Source organism: Podarcis vaucheri (genome assembly GCF_965113315.1).
Source record: "Podarcis vaucheri genome assembly, chromosome: 13".
Lineage (NCBI taxonomy): Eukaryota > Metazoa > Chordata > Lepidosauria > Squamata > Lacertidae > Podarcis > Podarcis vaucheri.
In genome coordinates, this window is record NC_138751.1 from 1,407,644 (window position 1) to 1,424,331 (window position 16,688).

Below are 16,688 nucleotides of genomic sequence, written 5' to 3' on the forward strand. Positions count from 1 at the left end.
AAAAAATATGGAGCAAGCTATTTTATGTCAGCACTTTGATATGATTTCTGATAAATCCACGCCTCTGCATCTCTGTCTTATTTCTCTGCCTGACAGGCACGTATCATAATTCTAAACACAGGCCAGTTGCTTCATCAGGCGTCCTGGATCATAAAGATAGTAGGTAGCTTCTTTGATGTACCCTTCTTTGGTTTTGTTAATCTTTAGATAGACCTTAAGGGCCAGGAAGAGAGTTCACAAGGAAATGGTAAATACTGTTTACTGCTGTTTATGACCTCTGGATTTCCTAAAAGCATTCCTCCTTGCTTTCTATTTTATTTACTCTGAACTACTATGCATGCTCAAGTAGGAAATCGTTTCTGTAGTTACAAGGATTACTGTGATCTGACTTTGTCCCCACATTTTTGAAATGCTCAGAGGAAATCTGATTGGTTCTTACAGACACTGTGTAAAAAGTTCTTTTGTGAATAAAACGACCTAGGCCGGAGGGTGGAGACGGATTATTATTACTGGCACCTCCTCCCAGAGTCTTGCTGGTCAAGCCTCGTGTGTATTCTATTACCGTATTTTTCGCTCTATAACACGCACCAGACCATAACACGCACATAGTTTTTAGAGGAGGAAAACAAGAAAAAAATATTCTACATGAAATAGTGGATATATGATTTTTGTGGTTCATGCTGTGGCCACAGACAGGATCTGACAGTGAGTTTGGAGTAGCCCAATGCAAAAATCCTGAGGATCCATGTGGATCCGTGCTTTGTAACCACGGAGGAGGGAAGGAAGGGGAACCATGGATCCTCTGCTCACGACTGCAGCAGATCCCCCCCTGCCACCCGCAGGCATTCGCTCCATAACACGCACAGACATTTCCCCTTACTTTCTAGGAGGAAAAAAGTGAGTGTTATGGTGCAAAAAATACGGTAATCAGGGTCCAATCCTTCCTTGCTTTGGGAATGTGACAGAAATCAATGACAACAAGCAGCACGACTTCTTCTTGAGCAGAAGGACAGCGGTCCTTGCGTGTGTGCCTACAGGTCTCTGCCACGGCACAGAAAAGCCTCGCTTCACATACCTCTGTCGCTGCCAGGATCGGATTGCATCCATCAGCAGTCTTACTCTCCTGTAAGCACCATGGACCTGGGACCGAAACCATGTTGCTGGGATACTGCCAGGGAGAAGGGGGCATCAGGCAGGCCCCCAGCTTGCTCCGGACGATCACCGGTCTCCCGTGGAACAGCATCAGTCAGCCAGCGACACGAGCCTCAGATACGCTTAGAGACTTGTGCGCACACTGTCAGCAGAGTGTGTAAACCATCACACAGCGGATGAGGCGGACAGAGGCAGATGTAAGCATTATTTACAGCATTTATTCAGCATAGTTCAGGAACAAAGGAAAACATAAAAAAATTCCTTCCAGTGGCACCTTAAAGACCAACTAAGTTAGTTTTTGGTATGAGCTTTCGTGTGCATGCACACTTCTTCAGATGTGTCTCTGAAGAAGTGTGCATGCACACGAAAGCTCATACCAAGAACTAACTTAGTTGGTCTTTAAGGTGCTACTGGAAGGAATTTCTTTATTTTGACTATGGCTACCTATCTGTAAAAGGAAAACATGTCTGCATCCCTTCGTCTCCGGCAAAAGAGCAGTATAGCAAAAGCAATACACAACGGAAGTTCCCAGCAGACGGTGCTGGACGTAAACAGGCATGTGATACACGAATATCATGCCTGTACCCTTTTCAGGTGGAATGGAACTATATCCTAACACGCCCACCCCTAGGCGGGGACCCAATGCGCTCCCTGGCGCCCACAAAGGGCTCCTGGGCCGAGCTCACAGAGCTAGGAGGTCGGAGCTGGTGGAGGTCTCCACGAGGATGGAGCCTGGGGGACAGGCAGGGGGTCCCCCTTGCAGCCGCAGCACCTGCCCACCGCCGGCGTCCGGGGGGGTCTCCGCAGCCAAGACTTTGACGTACCCCAGCCGGGTGCTGCGAAGGAACTGCCTGGCCCACACCTGTGGAGCGGGGAACAAAAGGAGAGGAATGTGAGGTGGTAGATTAAGAGAAGTTACGGGAAACAGATTTGTAATTTACAGCGTGTTGTGAATTGAAAGAAAAATACCTCCGCATACGTAACCCTCTGGCTTGGTAAATACTATCTTTCCTTGCCATCCTTCCTTTCCTGTTTACTGCCTGTTTATGACCTCCAGGGTTTGCTAAATCCTCCTTGATTCCTGTTTTACTTACCCAAAATGTATGCATGCTCAAATTAGTTCTTTCTAGTTTTAACTTGGTAGGGGTTTTTTTTTAGTGCTCAGAGGACATTGCCTTATGAGGAACGGCTAAGGGAGCTGGGCATGTTTAGCCTGGAGAAGAGGAGGTTAAGGGGTGATATGATAGCCATGTTCAAAGATATAAAAGGATGTCACATAGAGGAGGGAGAAAGGTTGTTTTCTGCTGCTCCAGAGAAGCGGACACGGAGCAATGGATCCAAACTACAAGAAAGAAGATTCCACCTAAACATTAGGAAGAACTTCCTGACAGTAAGAGCTGTTTGACAGTGGAATTTGCTGCCCAGGAGTGTGGTGGAGTCTCCTCCTTTGGAGGTCTTTAAGCAGAGGCTTGACAACCATATGTCAGGAGTGCTCTGATGGTGTTTCCTGCTTGGCAGGGGGTTGGACTCGATGGCCCTTGGGGTCTCTTCCAACTCTAGGATTCTAGGATTCTATGATATCTGACTGGTTCTTACAAGCGCTGTGTTAAAAGTTCTTTTGTTAATAAAAGGGACTTGGGCCAGGGTGTGGCAGATGATTATTCGCACTGCCTGCCAGAGTCTTGCTGGCCAAGCCTCGTGTGTATTGTATTAACCCGGGTCCAATCCTTCCTTGGGAGATCATGTTGCTGCCCGTGTGTCCCCCCCCCCCAATTCCACCCACCTCAATGCGGATGGGCTTCTGCGGGCGCCGGCGGCAGAAGACGGCCTTGAAGTTGAAGTCAGGGCTGGAGGTGGCCTTGTGGAGGCAGGATCGCACCGCCTGGCCTTCGGAGCAGACCTTCACGTAGACATCTGGGGCTGGAGAGAGAGAGGGAGGGGGGGACACAGCCCAGTCATTTGCCCCCAGGCCTCTTGTGGGACCCCTTGCCCAGGGCCCAGGCCTTCCTCAAGAGCCCCTCCCTCGCCAGCAACCCCCCTGGGCAAAGGTAGACTATCCCTGAATGTGGAGGCTCCGCAACACAGCTCACAGACACAGCTGCCACCTCCCCCTTGAATTCACCCTGTGCCTTTTGGCAAGGCATTTGGGAGAGGGGAGGGTCTTTCTGCAGAATCACAGAACTGCAGAGTTGGGAGGGACCCTCAGGGGTCATCTAGCCCAACCCGCTGCAAGGCGGGAGTCGCTGCAAGCTCACCTTTGCTGGAGTTGGGGAGTGCCAGCCCCACGGCCCGATGGACACAGACGGAGGTGATGAGCTGGTGGGATCCGGAGCAGCAGCTGCAACGTGGAGGCGGGGGGTCATTGCGGTTGACAGCCCTGGGGGGCAGAGAGGGAGGGAAAGAAGTGTATTTTTATTCTAATATAATAATAATAATAATAAATTTTATTTATACCCCGCCCGCCCCGGCCAGAGCCAGGCTCAGGGCGGCTAACACCAATAAAATTACAGTGAAAACATAATAGGAAAAAAACAACCAATTTAAAATACAGGTTAAAATGCAATTTAAATATGGGGGGGGGGAATAGCCTTACAGGAAGATAGATCCTAGGGTCTCCTAGGGGTCATCCAGTCCACCCCCTGCCATCCCTGCTTAGGGCCCCTTCGTCCAAAGCCCACCCACCCGCTAACTGCAGTTTCCCAACAACGCCGGGAACCAGGGGTCTGCGAGGGGCACGTGAGCTCCCAGGAATAGTTTTTGGGGCTGGTGGGTGTTTTAAAATTAAATACACAGCGAAGGAGAGAACCCCCCTGGAGGAGAGACACCACCCTCTGTCTTTATGTTATCAGGCAATCCGCTCCATCTGTAGCGAGGGAAAGGCACTCTGCCCATGCCCAGAGGAACACTTGTCACCATCGTGAAATCTCAAGTTGCCAAGCTGAAAGGGGCTGCTGCGAAGAGGCCCGTCAGGCGAGGCGAATGCACTCTGCAGATGCTCAGAGGGAGAGGGAGGCTGGGGTTGGAGGGGCCCCGCTCACCGCAGCCTGGCCGGGCGCTCGCTGTAGATGCGCAGGAGGAAGGCGCTGCTTTGGCCGGGGTCGAAGGTCGTGGGCAGGAGGGCATAGCGGCCCCCGGGCACCTCCGCCCGGAGCAAGACGCTGCGGGAGTTGATGTAGGTGGAGCCGGCCATTCGGGGCGGGATGCGATGCAGGCGCCAAGTCCGGTTCTGCTCCACCTGCGAGGAAGGGAATTACATGGAACGGGGAGGGGACCCCAGAGGTCATCCAGCCCAATCCCGGAAAGGCAGGAATCGCCGCTCAAGAATCCCCTGGGGGTGGCCAGCTGGTCTCTGCTCAAAAGCCTCCGTTGGGGCAGATGAGTCCTGGGGGTCCCTTCCAACTCTGCAGTTCAAATGGCAGCGCCAAGGCCCCCCTCCTCAGCCCCTCCCCTGCCAAGTCAGGCAAGGCCTCCCCCCCAGGGGGCGGTTCATTAAAAGCTTTGTTTTGAAAATGCCTCCTCCAAAGGTCTTATCTTACTACACTAGAGCAGTGTTTCCCAACCTTTTTTGGACAAAGGCACACTTGTTTGATGAAAAAAATCTTGAGGCACACCACCATTACAGCCCCGTGACGTCAGCGCGCAGCGTCACGCCGGGAGGGACGCACGGAAGTGTAAGTTTCAATTTTTTCCCCTCCCCCTTGCCGGGGAACCTCCAAGCTTTGGGGGTGGGGGGGGAGGAGGCAGCAAAGCAAGGGACTGAGGGACTCCTCCAACGACAAGGGTTGGGGAAGAAGAGAAAGGGCTATTCCGCTCCAGTCACGGGAGGGGAATATGTACTGGCCCAACTGGTGTGCGGTCTTCGGAAAGCGGGGTGCGGGAAGGAAGCCTAGGCTCGGGGTCCACCGACCTTGGCGGAGAAAGGCAACAACCGGAGCTGATGACGAGCCGGTGCGTGCGTGCAGCGGCTGGCCTCGAGCTCGGGAAGCTGCGCGCGGCGATGTTGACGCGGGGCGTGCGAGAGCTTGGGGCGGGGGGGGCGGGAGAGAGAGAGAAAGAGTTGGCAGCACCAGGCGCTGTTACTTATTGCGCTGCGGACGCTGCCAGCAACTGTGGTGGTTGTGCGGCGGCCGCCGCCGCAGAACGTCCTCGTCAGTCAGTTGAGCTGCCTGGCGGCGTAGGGAGCCGAGGGGCGGGGCTTCCTTTCTGAAGGAGCTGAGGGTGGGGGTCCTCCGGCGCCTTCGGCGAAACAGCGCCGGCCCAGAGCGCTTCTAGGAGGCTGCCTTTGTGCGCGACGTAAAGCCCTCTTTCCCTCCCTCCAGCCCCGTGTCACCTGTGGAAAAGGGGGCTGGATCCAGTGACGCAACTCGGAAAACTGTTAGGGAAGCCAGAGCAGGAAAGTGAGTGGGAGGCGGCGGCGCCACTTTAACCCACGTTTCCTTTTTGAAAGAGAAACTTCAGTGTTTCCCAACCTTTTTTGGACTCGCCCGCCTCCCTCCAGGCAACATCTCGCGGCACACTAGTGTGCCGCGGAACACCGGTTGGGAAACACTGCACTAGAGATTATCTAGCTATATCTGAAATTTCACGCATATCAGTTAATATCTTGACCCTCCTCTATGAAAATAGCTGTTTACTTGGCCATTTTCCCAAGTCATGAAGGCTGAAATTTCAATTCAGCCGAGCAGGGTCAAGATATTAACTGATATGTGTGAAATTTCAGATATAGCTAGATAATCCCTAGTGTAGCAAGATGATGATGATGATGATGATGATTTTATTTATATCCCACCTTCCCCAGGCAAAGCTGGGCTAAGACCTTTGGAGCAGGCATTTTTTTTAAAAAAGTTTTTAATGACCTGCCCTACTCCCCCCCCCAAGCGCCCCCCCCATGAGGTGCTTGGACTCACGCTGAAGAGCTCGAAGCCAATGGGGAGGTTGTGCCCCCCGGAGCCAGACCCCCGGAGCTGACGGGTGTCTTCCTGCTGCAATGAGATCAGGACCGAGTCTCGAACCCCAGACACGTCGAAGAAGAACTGGGGGGAGAAGAGAGAAAAGGTCAGCCTATTGTTTTGACTGCTTATATGGTATATACCATATTTTTCGCTCTATAACACGCACTCGACCATAACACGCACATAGTTTTTAGAGGAGGAAAATCCATAGGCATGCCACCCGTAGGCATTTCCTCCATAACACGCACAGACATTTCCCCTTGCTTTCTAGGAGGAAAAAAGAGAGTGTTATGGTGCAAAAAATACGGTATATCTGTTAATATGTATACATACACACACACACACACACACACACATATATATATATGTATATGTGTGTATGTATATGTGTGTGTGTATATGTGTGTGTGTGTGTGTTCTTGTTCTTATTTTTATTTTTATTATGTACCGTACAGTGGTACCTGTGGTTGTGGACATGATCCGTTCTGGGGTTGCGGTTCGCACCGTAACCAGAGCAGCACTTCTGCGCATCTGCAAAGCGCGATAGAGTGCTTCTGCACATGCGCGAACCACGCAGAATGCTTGTGCATGCGCACACAGCGAAACCCAGAAATAAACACTTCCGGGTTGAAAAAAATGCAACATGAAGCATTCGCAAGAAGAGGTAGGACTGTATCGGCCTGAATATAAGCCTCACCTTTCCCCCCCCCCCAAATTCCGACCGTGAAAAGTTAAAGTGTGGCTTAAATTTGCAACCTTGCAAAAATGGGCTCTTACGATATCTCTGCTGAAACAGACAGACGGTAAAACGGAACAGGTGTGAGTGCCTGCAGAATTTTAAGGCAGTGGCTTATATTCGGGTATTGTCTTTTTTCCTCCCCCCCCCCTTGAATTTTAAAGGTGTGGCTTATATTCGGGTGCGGCTTATATTCGGGCCAATACGGTATTTTGTGTTTTTTATCTTGCATTTTTGTGCTGTGCACCTCCCTAGTCCAACCCGCCTTGCAATGCCGGAATCGCAGCAAAAATGGAAAAGCAAGGGCATTTAAAGCAAAAGAAATAAAACGCTAAAAAGAGGAGAACTCAGCCTCTCGCCCTTATTCTCAGCTTGCAAACAACCGAAACTGATGAGGTTTTCGAAATATGGGGTCCCAGAAGGTCCATCGCTTTCCCCCAATCACCTGGGGGTTCTCCAGGAAGGTGTCCCTGTGGTTGAGGCAGCCCCCTGCCCGCCTCTTCTGGGGGTCCCACTCCCCAAACTGCAGACCCTCCACCCAGCTCCGCCGGCAGCTCAGCCTCGCCGTGTTCATGCGGCGGCAGATGACGACGTCTGTGAAATGGGCGCAGAAGTCCTCAAAGCTCATCCTGCCGGGAAAGTCAGGGAGACAGGGAAGAAGAGTCGGGCAGGGACTGGCGAGGTCGGAAATATTCTCCTTCAACCTTCCGGTGCGTGTGTGTGGCTTGGCTCACTTACTCGAGCCGCCTGGAGCTCCTTAGAGACACTCTCTCAATGAACCAAAGAGAGCAAAAGATTATGAAACATTGGGGTGTGTAGACTTTGCAGCTTATTTTTTAGCTGCAATTTAGTGAAAATCGCTTCAGAGATTATAAACGCCTTATTGGTTTGCTAATCAGGTGGTGTGTCATGCTCCAATTGTGACGTCCAGCTATATTTTAGTTTGCTGGTTTGCTAATATAGTGTTTTATCGGTTGCAATTACTGACGTTGTGCATTTATTTGTTGCTTGTGAGCTGCTCTGGGACTCATTTGAACCGGAACAGAAATACTATCCGTCAGTCAATCAATCCATCAATCCATCAGCTGTCACGAGTCTGGTCTTGGCAGGCTGGGAGTGGGGCTGCAGGGGCTGCCCCATGGAGAGGGAAAGAGGGGTCAGCCTGCCTTGGGGTCTTTCCACATCCTAGAGCAGGCATAGGCAAACTCCGGCCCTCCAGATGTTTGGGACTACAGTTCCCATCATCCCTGACCACTGGTCCTGTTAGCTAGGGATGATGGGAATTGTGTTCCCAAACATCTGGAGGGCCAGAGTTTGCCTATGCCTGTCCTAGAAACCTGCAGCTGACCCCTGAAATGGAGTCTTGCAGGATCGGACCCTGAGGGGCACCACAATCACAGAGAGACCAATGCAGACCCCCCCCAAACCCCAACTTACCAGAATTCGCCATCGTCCCGGACGGTTACCCCCATTTGCTTCCGGTTTCGCTGGCTCACCTTCTGCCATTCTGGGGACCTTTGAAGTGTGGGGGGGGGAGGTTTGAAGTGAGACAGGTCAAAAGCCTCCGCCCCTCGAGCAGGACCCTCTCTAACAGCCCCCCAGAGCCCACCCGGTCTCCTTTCCCCTCCAGGGGGACCCCACCACATTGCATTGCATGGGGTTGGGCTGGATGACCTTTGGGTTCCCCTTCCCACTCTACCTTCTAAGATTTGCTGGAGGTTTTTCAGCAGAGATCAGGCAACCATCTCTTTAGGGATTCTTCAACTGCGATTCTTGCATTGTGGGGGTTGGACTAGATGACTGCTGGTGCCCCCTTCTTTCTCTACAGGCCCATTATTCTGTGACTAAGGGGGCTGGCTGCTCCCCCTAGATTCTTGCATTGTGGGGGTTGGACTAGATGACCGCCGGGATCCCCTCCTATCTCTACAGGTCCATAATTCTGCGACTAAGGGGGCTGGCTGCTCCCCCCAGATTCATGCATTGTGGGGGTTGGACTAGATGACCACTGGGGTCCCCTACCTCCACAGATCCATAATTCTTCAACTAAGGGGGCTGACTTCTCCCCTAGATTCCTGCATTGAGGGGTTGGAGTAGATGACCACTGGTGCCCCCTCCTATCTCTACAGGTCCATAATTCTGTGACTAAGGGGGCTGACTTCTCCCCCCACCCCAAAGGCAGCCTTCCCGCGTGCCCCCTTACTTGTCGCTCCAGGCCCCGTTCCATTCCACCGTCCCCCAGGGGTTCCGCATGCGAATCAGCTGCAGCTTTTTGACCTTGAAGAGCTCCAGCAGGTTCCTCCTGCGCAGGTGGACGGTCCTGACCGCCGTGACCCCGTAGGCGTGGCCCCTGACCAGGCCGCAGGGCAGCTCGGCCTCGGGCCCCTCGCCCAGGAGGGACTATGGGGGGGACACACAGCAAACACAGATTGAGAGAACGGCCATGCAAGACGAAGAACGCCCTGTGGTGGTCTTGCAGGAAGGTTAAGGCTTCCTGGGAAACGATATACAATGCAACGAAAAAGATGTTCAAAATAACATTCGTAAATGTTATTTCTCTTGGGAATTATAGCGACAGAACTACCTAAATTGTATAGAAACTTAATTCATGTCTGCAACTACAGCAGCAAGAATGTTACTTTCTATCTGATTGACTACATGGAATTGGCAGAAATGACTGGCAGAATCCGAGACCAGGGAGAAGAGTCGGTGAAAGAAGACTGGAAGAAATTCAAAGACTACTTACAGAAACATTGTAAAATTAATGAATGTTAGAAGGATGTTGGATAGAAACTAAGGGGTTTCCAGCTGTAATGCTTTAAGAGATATGAAAAAAAAGAGGTTTTACAAATGGGTAAAAGTTTAATGGTAAGGATTTGCTGAACTAACAAATCGAACTGGAATACAAAGAAGGGAGGTATGAGGAGGTCCGAGGAAATAAGTGTATGGAAGTTATGTTATTGAAAATTAATGTGTGTTTTTAACTGTTTTTTTATTTTGTATGTTTATTTTTCATTTTTCTTGTTATATTTTAAAAACTTTTAATAAATATCTTTTTTAAAAAAGAGAATGTTACTTTCTATCATAATGGGCGGTCTTGCAGTAAAGTTAAAGCTTACTGGGAAACGATATACAATGAATTGAAAAAGATGTTTAAAGCAACATTTGTTAAAAAACAAACAAAACCCAGAAGCTTTTCATCTGGGAATTATAGGGGTGGAACTGCCTAAATTGTACAGAAACTTATTCATGTCTGCTACTACAGCGGCAAGAATGTTATTTGCCCAAAAAGGGAAAGGAGAATTCCCAGCAAAAGGAAGAATGGATACAAAAATATGCAGAAATGGCAAAACTTACTGGAAGAATAAGAAATCCAGATAACGAACTTTTTTATATAAAAGAGTGGAAATGGTTTATTGAATTATTTACAGGTAAATTGCAAACAGATATAAAAAAAAACACTGGTAGGATTATTGTAATAACCTGCAGTTACGTAAGAGTAAATATTGGAAGAAGATAAACGAGCGAGTTAAGTGAATTTGGATATGCAGAAGATATTAAAAAAATAAATTTAAGGAGCCGCAGAAAGAGGGGAAGGAAGTCAAGTTCTGAAATGTCAAAAGGATTGTAAAATCAGTGAAATGTATATATCTGAAAAGCAGGAAAAAAAATGGGGGGGGGGAGAGAAAGAATGCTTCTCCCCTGCTTCTCTTTTTACTTCTAATGGCCAGTTTATCTTTATTTAATTTATTTATTGCACTGATATCCCAACCCTTTCCCTCTCTCTCTCTCCCCTTCCTCATTCAGTCCCCAACAACAGCCCTGCGAGGAAAGCCAAGAGACAGAGTCCGGCTTTCAGGGTCACACCAAGCGAGAATTGGGATTATTCGAACGCTGGTCTCTTTCAGCGCTCTAACCACTGCGCCGCGCTGCCTCTCCTTCGCCTCGGCCTCTTTTCTCACCCGGATGGAGCAGCTGACGAGAGCCGCCCGGGCGTGGGCTTTCTTCAGCTGCTGGAAGAGCTCCTTCCGCTTCTCGGGGTCCGTGCCGAAGCCCCCCTCGTCCAGCGCCAGGGGCTCCGAAATCCCCCCCGAAAAGTCCACCAGCGCCTCGGCCGTGTTGCCGCCCTCCAGGGCCTCGTAGCACCCATTCAGCCTGGGGAGGAGAGGGGAAAGAGGGTGGGTGGGCTGGAATGCCCAGTGGTTAGCAGGGAGGGGGACCCCCCAATGCTGAAGTTGGGGCCGGGGTGGGCTGGTCACTCCCCAATGACCGGTCTTTTGGGCAAAGGAACAAGGCCCATCGTCAGAGCAGGTGCTCTAACCCAGTGTTTCCCAAACGTTTTTGGGCAACGGCACACCTGTTTACCGGAAAAAAATCTCGCGGCACACCACCATTAAAGCCCCGCCCCGTGACGTCAGCGCGCAGCGTCACGCCGGGAGGGACGCACAAAAGTGAACGTTTTTTCCCTTCCCCTTGCCGGGGTGGGAGGAGGCAGCAGAGCGAGGGACTGAGGGACGGCGGCAGCTGAGGCGGCGGCGGCTGTTGTGGTGGTGGCGGCGATAGTGGGCGGAGGAGGAGCCGTCGCCGGGAGTTGCTGCTGCTGCTGCTGCTGTTGCTGCTGCTGCCCGGACATGCCGGCCTCCTCCTCCTCCGCTGTCTCGCGCTCCTCCCTTTTGCGCGCGCTGCCCCGCCGCTCGGCACCACCACCGCGGAGCCGCCCCCGGCTCGACGCGGATCCTCGCCGCCACCGCCTCTCGCCGCCCGACTCGCCCGCCTCCCTCCCACGGCACACCAGCCGGTGTCTCACGGCACACTAGTGTGCCGCGGAACACCGGTTGGGAAACACTGCTCTAACCATTCGACCACACAGCCCTGGGGGGGGGGAATACAGCCAGCCAGCTGCCCCAATGGAGAGTCTGTCAGGAGGAGGGTCTGAGAATCCCAGCCGCCCTCCCCACACTTGCGAAGCCCACTATTGACATTGATTAAGACTAAAAGCAGACTTTAAATTAACTTCCTTTTCCTTCGGTGATGGAACCCCTATTTGGGGACTTCGCTGACTTTTCTGGCCCACATAAGACCAGTCTGGAGAGTTGGCCTTGGCGAAGATTTGCCGTTTTCTCCCCACAAACAGTTTTCGATCTGGGCTTCCGCTGAAATGTGGCTGCATTTTAAGTAGTATTTTAATCTTGTTTTTAAGTTGTATTTTAATCAATTGTTTTTATACCGGGTGTTAGCTGCCCTGTGGCCGGTCTTGGTCGGGGAGGGCGGGGTATAAATAAAATTAAATAATAATAAATAATAATAACTGGCAAAAAATAATGGTTGATAGAAAATAGAATAGCTGGATATTAATTTGAGTGAATATTTTAGTATATTTAGCTGGCAGACAGAGAATCAGAAGCTATTTCATCTTTTTCTATTTTTCCTTTCCCCCTTCTCCTGTTTGTTTTTCTAGATTAGATTTTTTTAAAGTACTCTGGAATATTATAAAAAGAGCCACATGAGATCTGACGGCTGTCCGTCAGGGGTTCTTGAGCCGCGATTCCTGCGTTGCGACTGCGGAACTCCCTGCTACAAGAGCCAACCTGGATGCCTTTAAAAAAGGATCACACAAATTCATGGGGGAGGAAAGAGCTATCGATTATTGCTCTGCGTCCACAGTCAAAGCTTCTGAATCACAGTTGCAGAAAATCGCGGGACGGGGGAGCGCTCTTGTGTTCGAATCCTGACCACAGGCTTCCCCACTGAGGCACCCACTTGGCCACTAGATGGGCCCCCATTGGCCGGATCCAGCAGAGGCAGTCTATTTTGTTGGGAAACTATGTACGTGTAGCTACTCACACAGAGTCAATGAAGGTCTGGCAGACAGCCAGAAGGTCATGTGAAGGAGTAAGTCTGCCTGGTGATAACAGAGACATGAAGACAGCTCCCTGATTGGTCAAGCTCTCTCAAGGGAGCGATAATTAATGGCCTACTAACAGGAATGTGTTAGTTCAGGGTTCAGTGGTTCAGTGTGTCAGTGAGTGTAGGAGTTGTGAGTCGTGTCAAAGAGAGCTAGCAAAAGGTCCGTGTTCTGTTCCTGTAAATAGGTAAAGGTCAAGGGACCCCTGACCATTAGGTCCAGTTGTGACCGACTCTGGGGTTGCGGCGCTCATCTCGCTTTATTGGCTGAGGGAGCCGGCGTCCAGCTTCCGGGTCATGTGGCCAGCAGGACTAAGCTGCTTCTGGTGAACCAGAGCAGCGCACGGAAACGCCGTTTACCTTCCCGCCGGAGCGGTACCTATTTATCTACTTGCACTTTGACGTGCTTTCGAACTTCTAGGTTGGCAGGAGCAGGGACCAAGCAATGGGAGCTCACCCTGTCATTGCGGGGATTCGAACCGCCGACCTTCTGATCGGCAAGTCCTAGGATCTGTGGTTTAACCCACAGCGCCACCTGCATCCCCATCACCAAAAGTACTTTTACCCAAACTTGGATTTATGCCTCCAGATAATTTTCCTTTTAAACTAACACATTCCTGTTAGTAGGCCATTAATTATCGCTCCCTTGAGAGAGCTTGACCAATCAGGGAGCTGTCTCCATGTCTCTGTTATCACCAGGCAGACTTACGCCTTCACATGACCTTCTGGCTGTCTGCCAAACCCACAGCGCCACCCGCGTCCCGGTGTTCCTGTAAATAGTCCGCTGTATATAATAAACACCTAACTACAAGTTCCTGGTTCCTGCTCCGTCTATCCTGTCTGCAGCCAAGTCGCCAATTGCTTCCGTGGATTCTGCGTTGACTCTGCTAGGTCTGGCTGAGGTCCTGCAACGAGTCGGAAAGTTGCAAAACACCAATAGGTTTTGCCAATATATCTCGCTACCTAGGATCCTGGGGTCCTTCCGCTATTTTGAGGCCAGGAAGCTGAACCAGGTGGCCTGATCCAGTAGCAGGTCTCTCCTTACGCCCTTGAGAAGACCCCCCCCACCCAATCCCCACCCATTTTGCCCCACCCACTTGGCGTAGGCCTTCTCCAGGAGGGCGCTCCAGAACTCGCGGGGCTCGGCCGAGCGGCAGAAGAGGAGCTGTCCCTGGCGGCAGGGCAGCCGGTCGTCCACCACAACCTCCGTCCAGCTGCCCCAGCGCCAGAAGCGGAAGCGGAAGATGCCGCCGTAGGCGTGGGGCCGGCCAGGGTCCCAATCCTGCTCCCGGGGGTTGGGGATGACCTGAGGGAAGAGAAGCAGGAAGGGCTTTGGACTCCGGCAGGAGGAGGCCAAAGAGAAAGGCTGAGATACAAAACGAGTGGATCAGGGGAATGCTGAAGACATAGTTTATCTTGATTTCAGGAAGGCTTTTGACAACGTCCCCCAGGATATTCTCGCGAGGAAGCTGGTAAAATGGGAGTGCGGCCAGGCAGCTGTTAGGTGGATTTGTAGCTGGCTGGCTGACCGAACCCTGAATGGATCCTTGCCACTTTGCACATGCCCAGAGGCACTCAAAGAAGCCAGAATCACAGCTAGGTTCTGGGTTTGTTTTGTTTTTTTAAAAAAAGAGCGAGTTTCTCTTTATTTTTTCTTCTTTTTTCTTCTCTTCTCTTTTTTTATATATGTGTGCTTATCTGAAATATATATGTATGTATTTGCAATATTTAGCTTATATTTTGTAATAATTATGTTAAATAAATTAATTTTAAAAAATAAAAAGAGAAGAACTGGATTCTGCTTGGGCACAGCAGGCCTGGCACCCTGGCACCCCTCAGAAGAGGGCAGCCCTCTGGACAGGGCTGCATCTCTCTTTCGGGCACTCTGCACATGACCAGAGGCACCCTGGCCTGAACCAACCAGCCCCGGTTCACATCATGGCTAGATCCCGCTTGCAAACGAGAGAGAGGCTGGTGTCTGCTTGGGCAGAGAGGGGGCAGAGAAGGGGGGAAGGGGGTGGGCAGAGGAGGGGCCCCTACCTTCTTCCAGACGCTGGGCTCGCTGGCCAGGCAGGAGGCAGCCGCCACAAACCAGCAGTTCCCGAGGCTGCCCTGGTGCAGGTCCCTGGGGCTGATGCCGTCCACAAAGAGCCGGGGGTCAGCGCACAGCTCCTGGCCAAAGGAGGGAGAGAGGCTTTCTGGACATTGGAACCCCAAACGCCCCCCATTATAGGGCAGGACCTGGCAGAGCCAAGGGGCTTCTCCCCACCCACCTCCCCCTGAGAAACAGCCCTGCCAGGTCTGCGGCTGAAGCAGCAGAAGCCAGAGGCAGCAGCGCACAGAATCATAGCGCTGGAAGGGGCACCTAGAGGCATCTAGTCCAACCCTGGCAATGTGGGAAATGACACTCCTGCCTTTCGCGCTTTATATAAAATAATAATAATAATAATAATAATAATAATAATAATAATAATAATTATTATTTATACCCCGCCCATCTGGCTGGGTTTCCCCAGCCACTCTGGGCGGATTCCAACAAAATAATAAAATACCATAATACATCAAACATTAAAAGCTTCCCTAAACAGGGCTGCCTTCAGATGTCTTCTAGAAGTCTGGTAGTTGTTCTCTTTGACATCTGAAAGGAGAGCGTTCCACAGGGCGGGCGCCACCACCGAGAAGGCCCTCTGCCTGGTTCCCTGTAACCTCACTTCTCGCAGGGAGGGAACCGCCAGAAGGCCCTCGGAGCTGGACCTCAGTGTCCAGGCAGAACGATGGAGGTGGAGACGCTCCTTCAGGTCTACTGGGCCTTTGAGGCCATTTAGGGCTTTGAAGGTCAGCACCAACACTCTGAATTGTGCTCGGAAACGTACTGGGAGCCAGTGTATGTGTTATGTGGTCCCGGTGGCCGCTCCCAGTCACCAGTCTAGCTGCCGCATTCTGGATTAGTTGCAGTTTCTGGGTCACCTTCAAAGGTAGCCCCACGTAGAGCGCATTGCAGTAGTCCAAGCGGGAGATAACCAGAGCATGCGCCACTCTGGCCAGACAGTCTGCGGGCAGGGAGGGTCTCATCCTGCGTACCAGATGGAGCTGGTAGACAGCTGCCCTGGACACAGAACTGACCTGCGCCTCCATGGACAGTGGTGAGTCCAAAATGACTCCCAGGCTGCGCACCTGGTCCTTCAGGGGCACAGTGACCCCATTCAGAACCAGGGAGTCCCCCACATCTGCCCAGGCCCCCACTCTCTCCTACCCCTTTGGGGTCAAGGACACACCCTGCCCGTGGAGGGGACCCCAAGTCTATGGGGATCTGCTGAGCTGAAGTCCTTTGGGTACAGTAGGATTCACCAACCCCACCCCAAGACCCCGTATTTATGTATTCATTTAATTCCCAACCCACTTTTTCCTCCTAACACAGGATAGCTCAGTTGGCAGACTCCTTAATCTCAAGGCTGTGGGTTCGAGCCCCACGCCGGGCAAAAGATTCCTGCACTGCACACGGGGTTGGACTAGAGGGCCTCTGAGGGTCCCTTGAGACTCTGCAATTCCATGATTCGGGGGGGCTCCCCTTCTCAATAATCCCTGCGAGGTAAGCCAGGCGGGGACCGGCCCCCAAGGGAGCTTCACGAGGGCCGAGTGGGGGAATGCGAACCCTGGCCTCTCCAGCGCTCCTACCACTAGGCGCCCCTGTCTCCTGCTCACCCCAGGGCGCTTCCAGGAGACTCCCTGCAGAGGGTCTCTGCGGTAGAAGAGGGAGGCGTTTGTGGCCGGGAACTCGGGGTCCTCAAAGAGGGTCTGCTGCTGCAGGCAGCGCTTCTTCAGGTGCTGGTAGCGCTGTCCCCGGAAGAACTTCAGCCTGGAAGGCATGGCGACCTAGAGAGGAAGCAAGGGGGGGGGGACACACAGGGCAGGGGGCTCCAGCCCTTGGAGGAGGGACGAGGGACCCC

The 16,688-nt window shown here is 51.9% G+C and overlaps 1 protein-coding gene across 1 annotated transcript; it reads right to left on the reverse strand.

The window, feature by feature from the left end:
• Positions 1-1,618: 1,618 nt before the first annotated feature.
• LOC309517967 (calpain-5-like) lies at positions 1,619-16,649 on the reverse strand. Its single transcript, XM_082197679.1, has 12 exons — positions 16,444-16,649; positions 14,782-14,913; positions 13,839-14,047; positions 10,800-10,992; positions 9,041-9,237; positions 8,278-8,355; positions 7,286-7,469; positions 6,060-6,185; positions 4,191-4,387; positions 3,408-3,529; positions 2,936-3,072; positions 1,619-2,014 (listed from the first exon to the last, which is right to left on the reverse strand). Exons 1-12 carry the CDS (start codon positions 16,606-16,608, stop codon positions 1,835-1,837), a joined length of 1,920 nt encoding a protein of 639 aa, XP_082053805.1. The 5' UTR covers positions 16,609-16,649; the 3' UTR covers positions 1,619-1,834.
• Between the last annotated feature and the right edge of the window lie 39 nt (positions 16,650-16,688).

Coding starts and splice junctions, on each gene's coding strand:
- LOC309517967 (XM_082197679.1), bottom strand. CDS start 16,608: ATGCCTTCCAGGCTGAAGTTCTTCCGGGGACAGCGCTACCAGCACCTG. Junction 10,993..13,838: donor CTGGAGAAGGCCTACGCCAA/GTGGGTGGGGCA, acceptor TCTCCTCCCCAG/GCTGAATGGGTGCTACGAGG. Junction 4,388..6,059: donor TTGGCTTCGAGCTCTTCAGC/GTGAGTCCAAGC, acceptor CCTTCCTCGCAG/GTGGAGCAGAACCGGACTTG.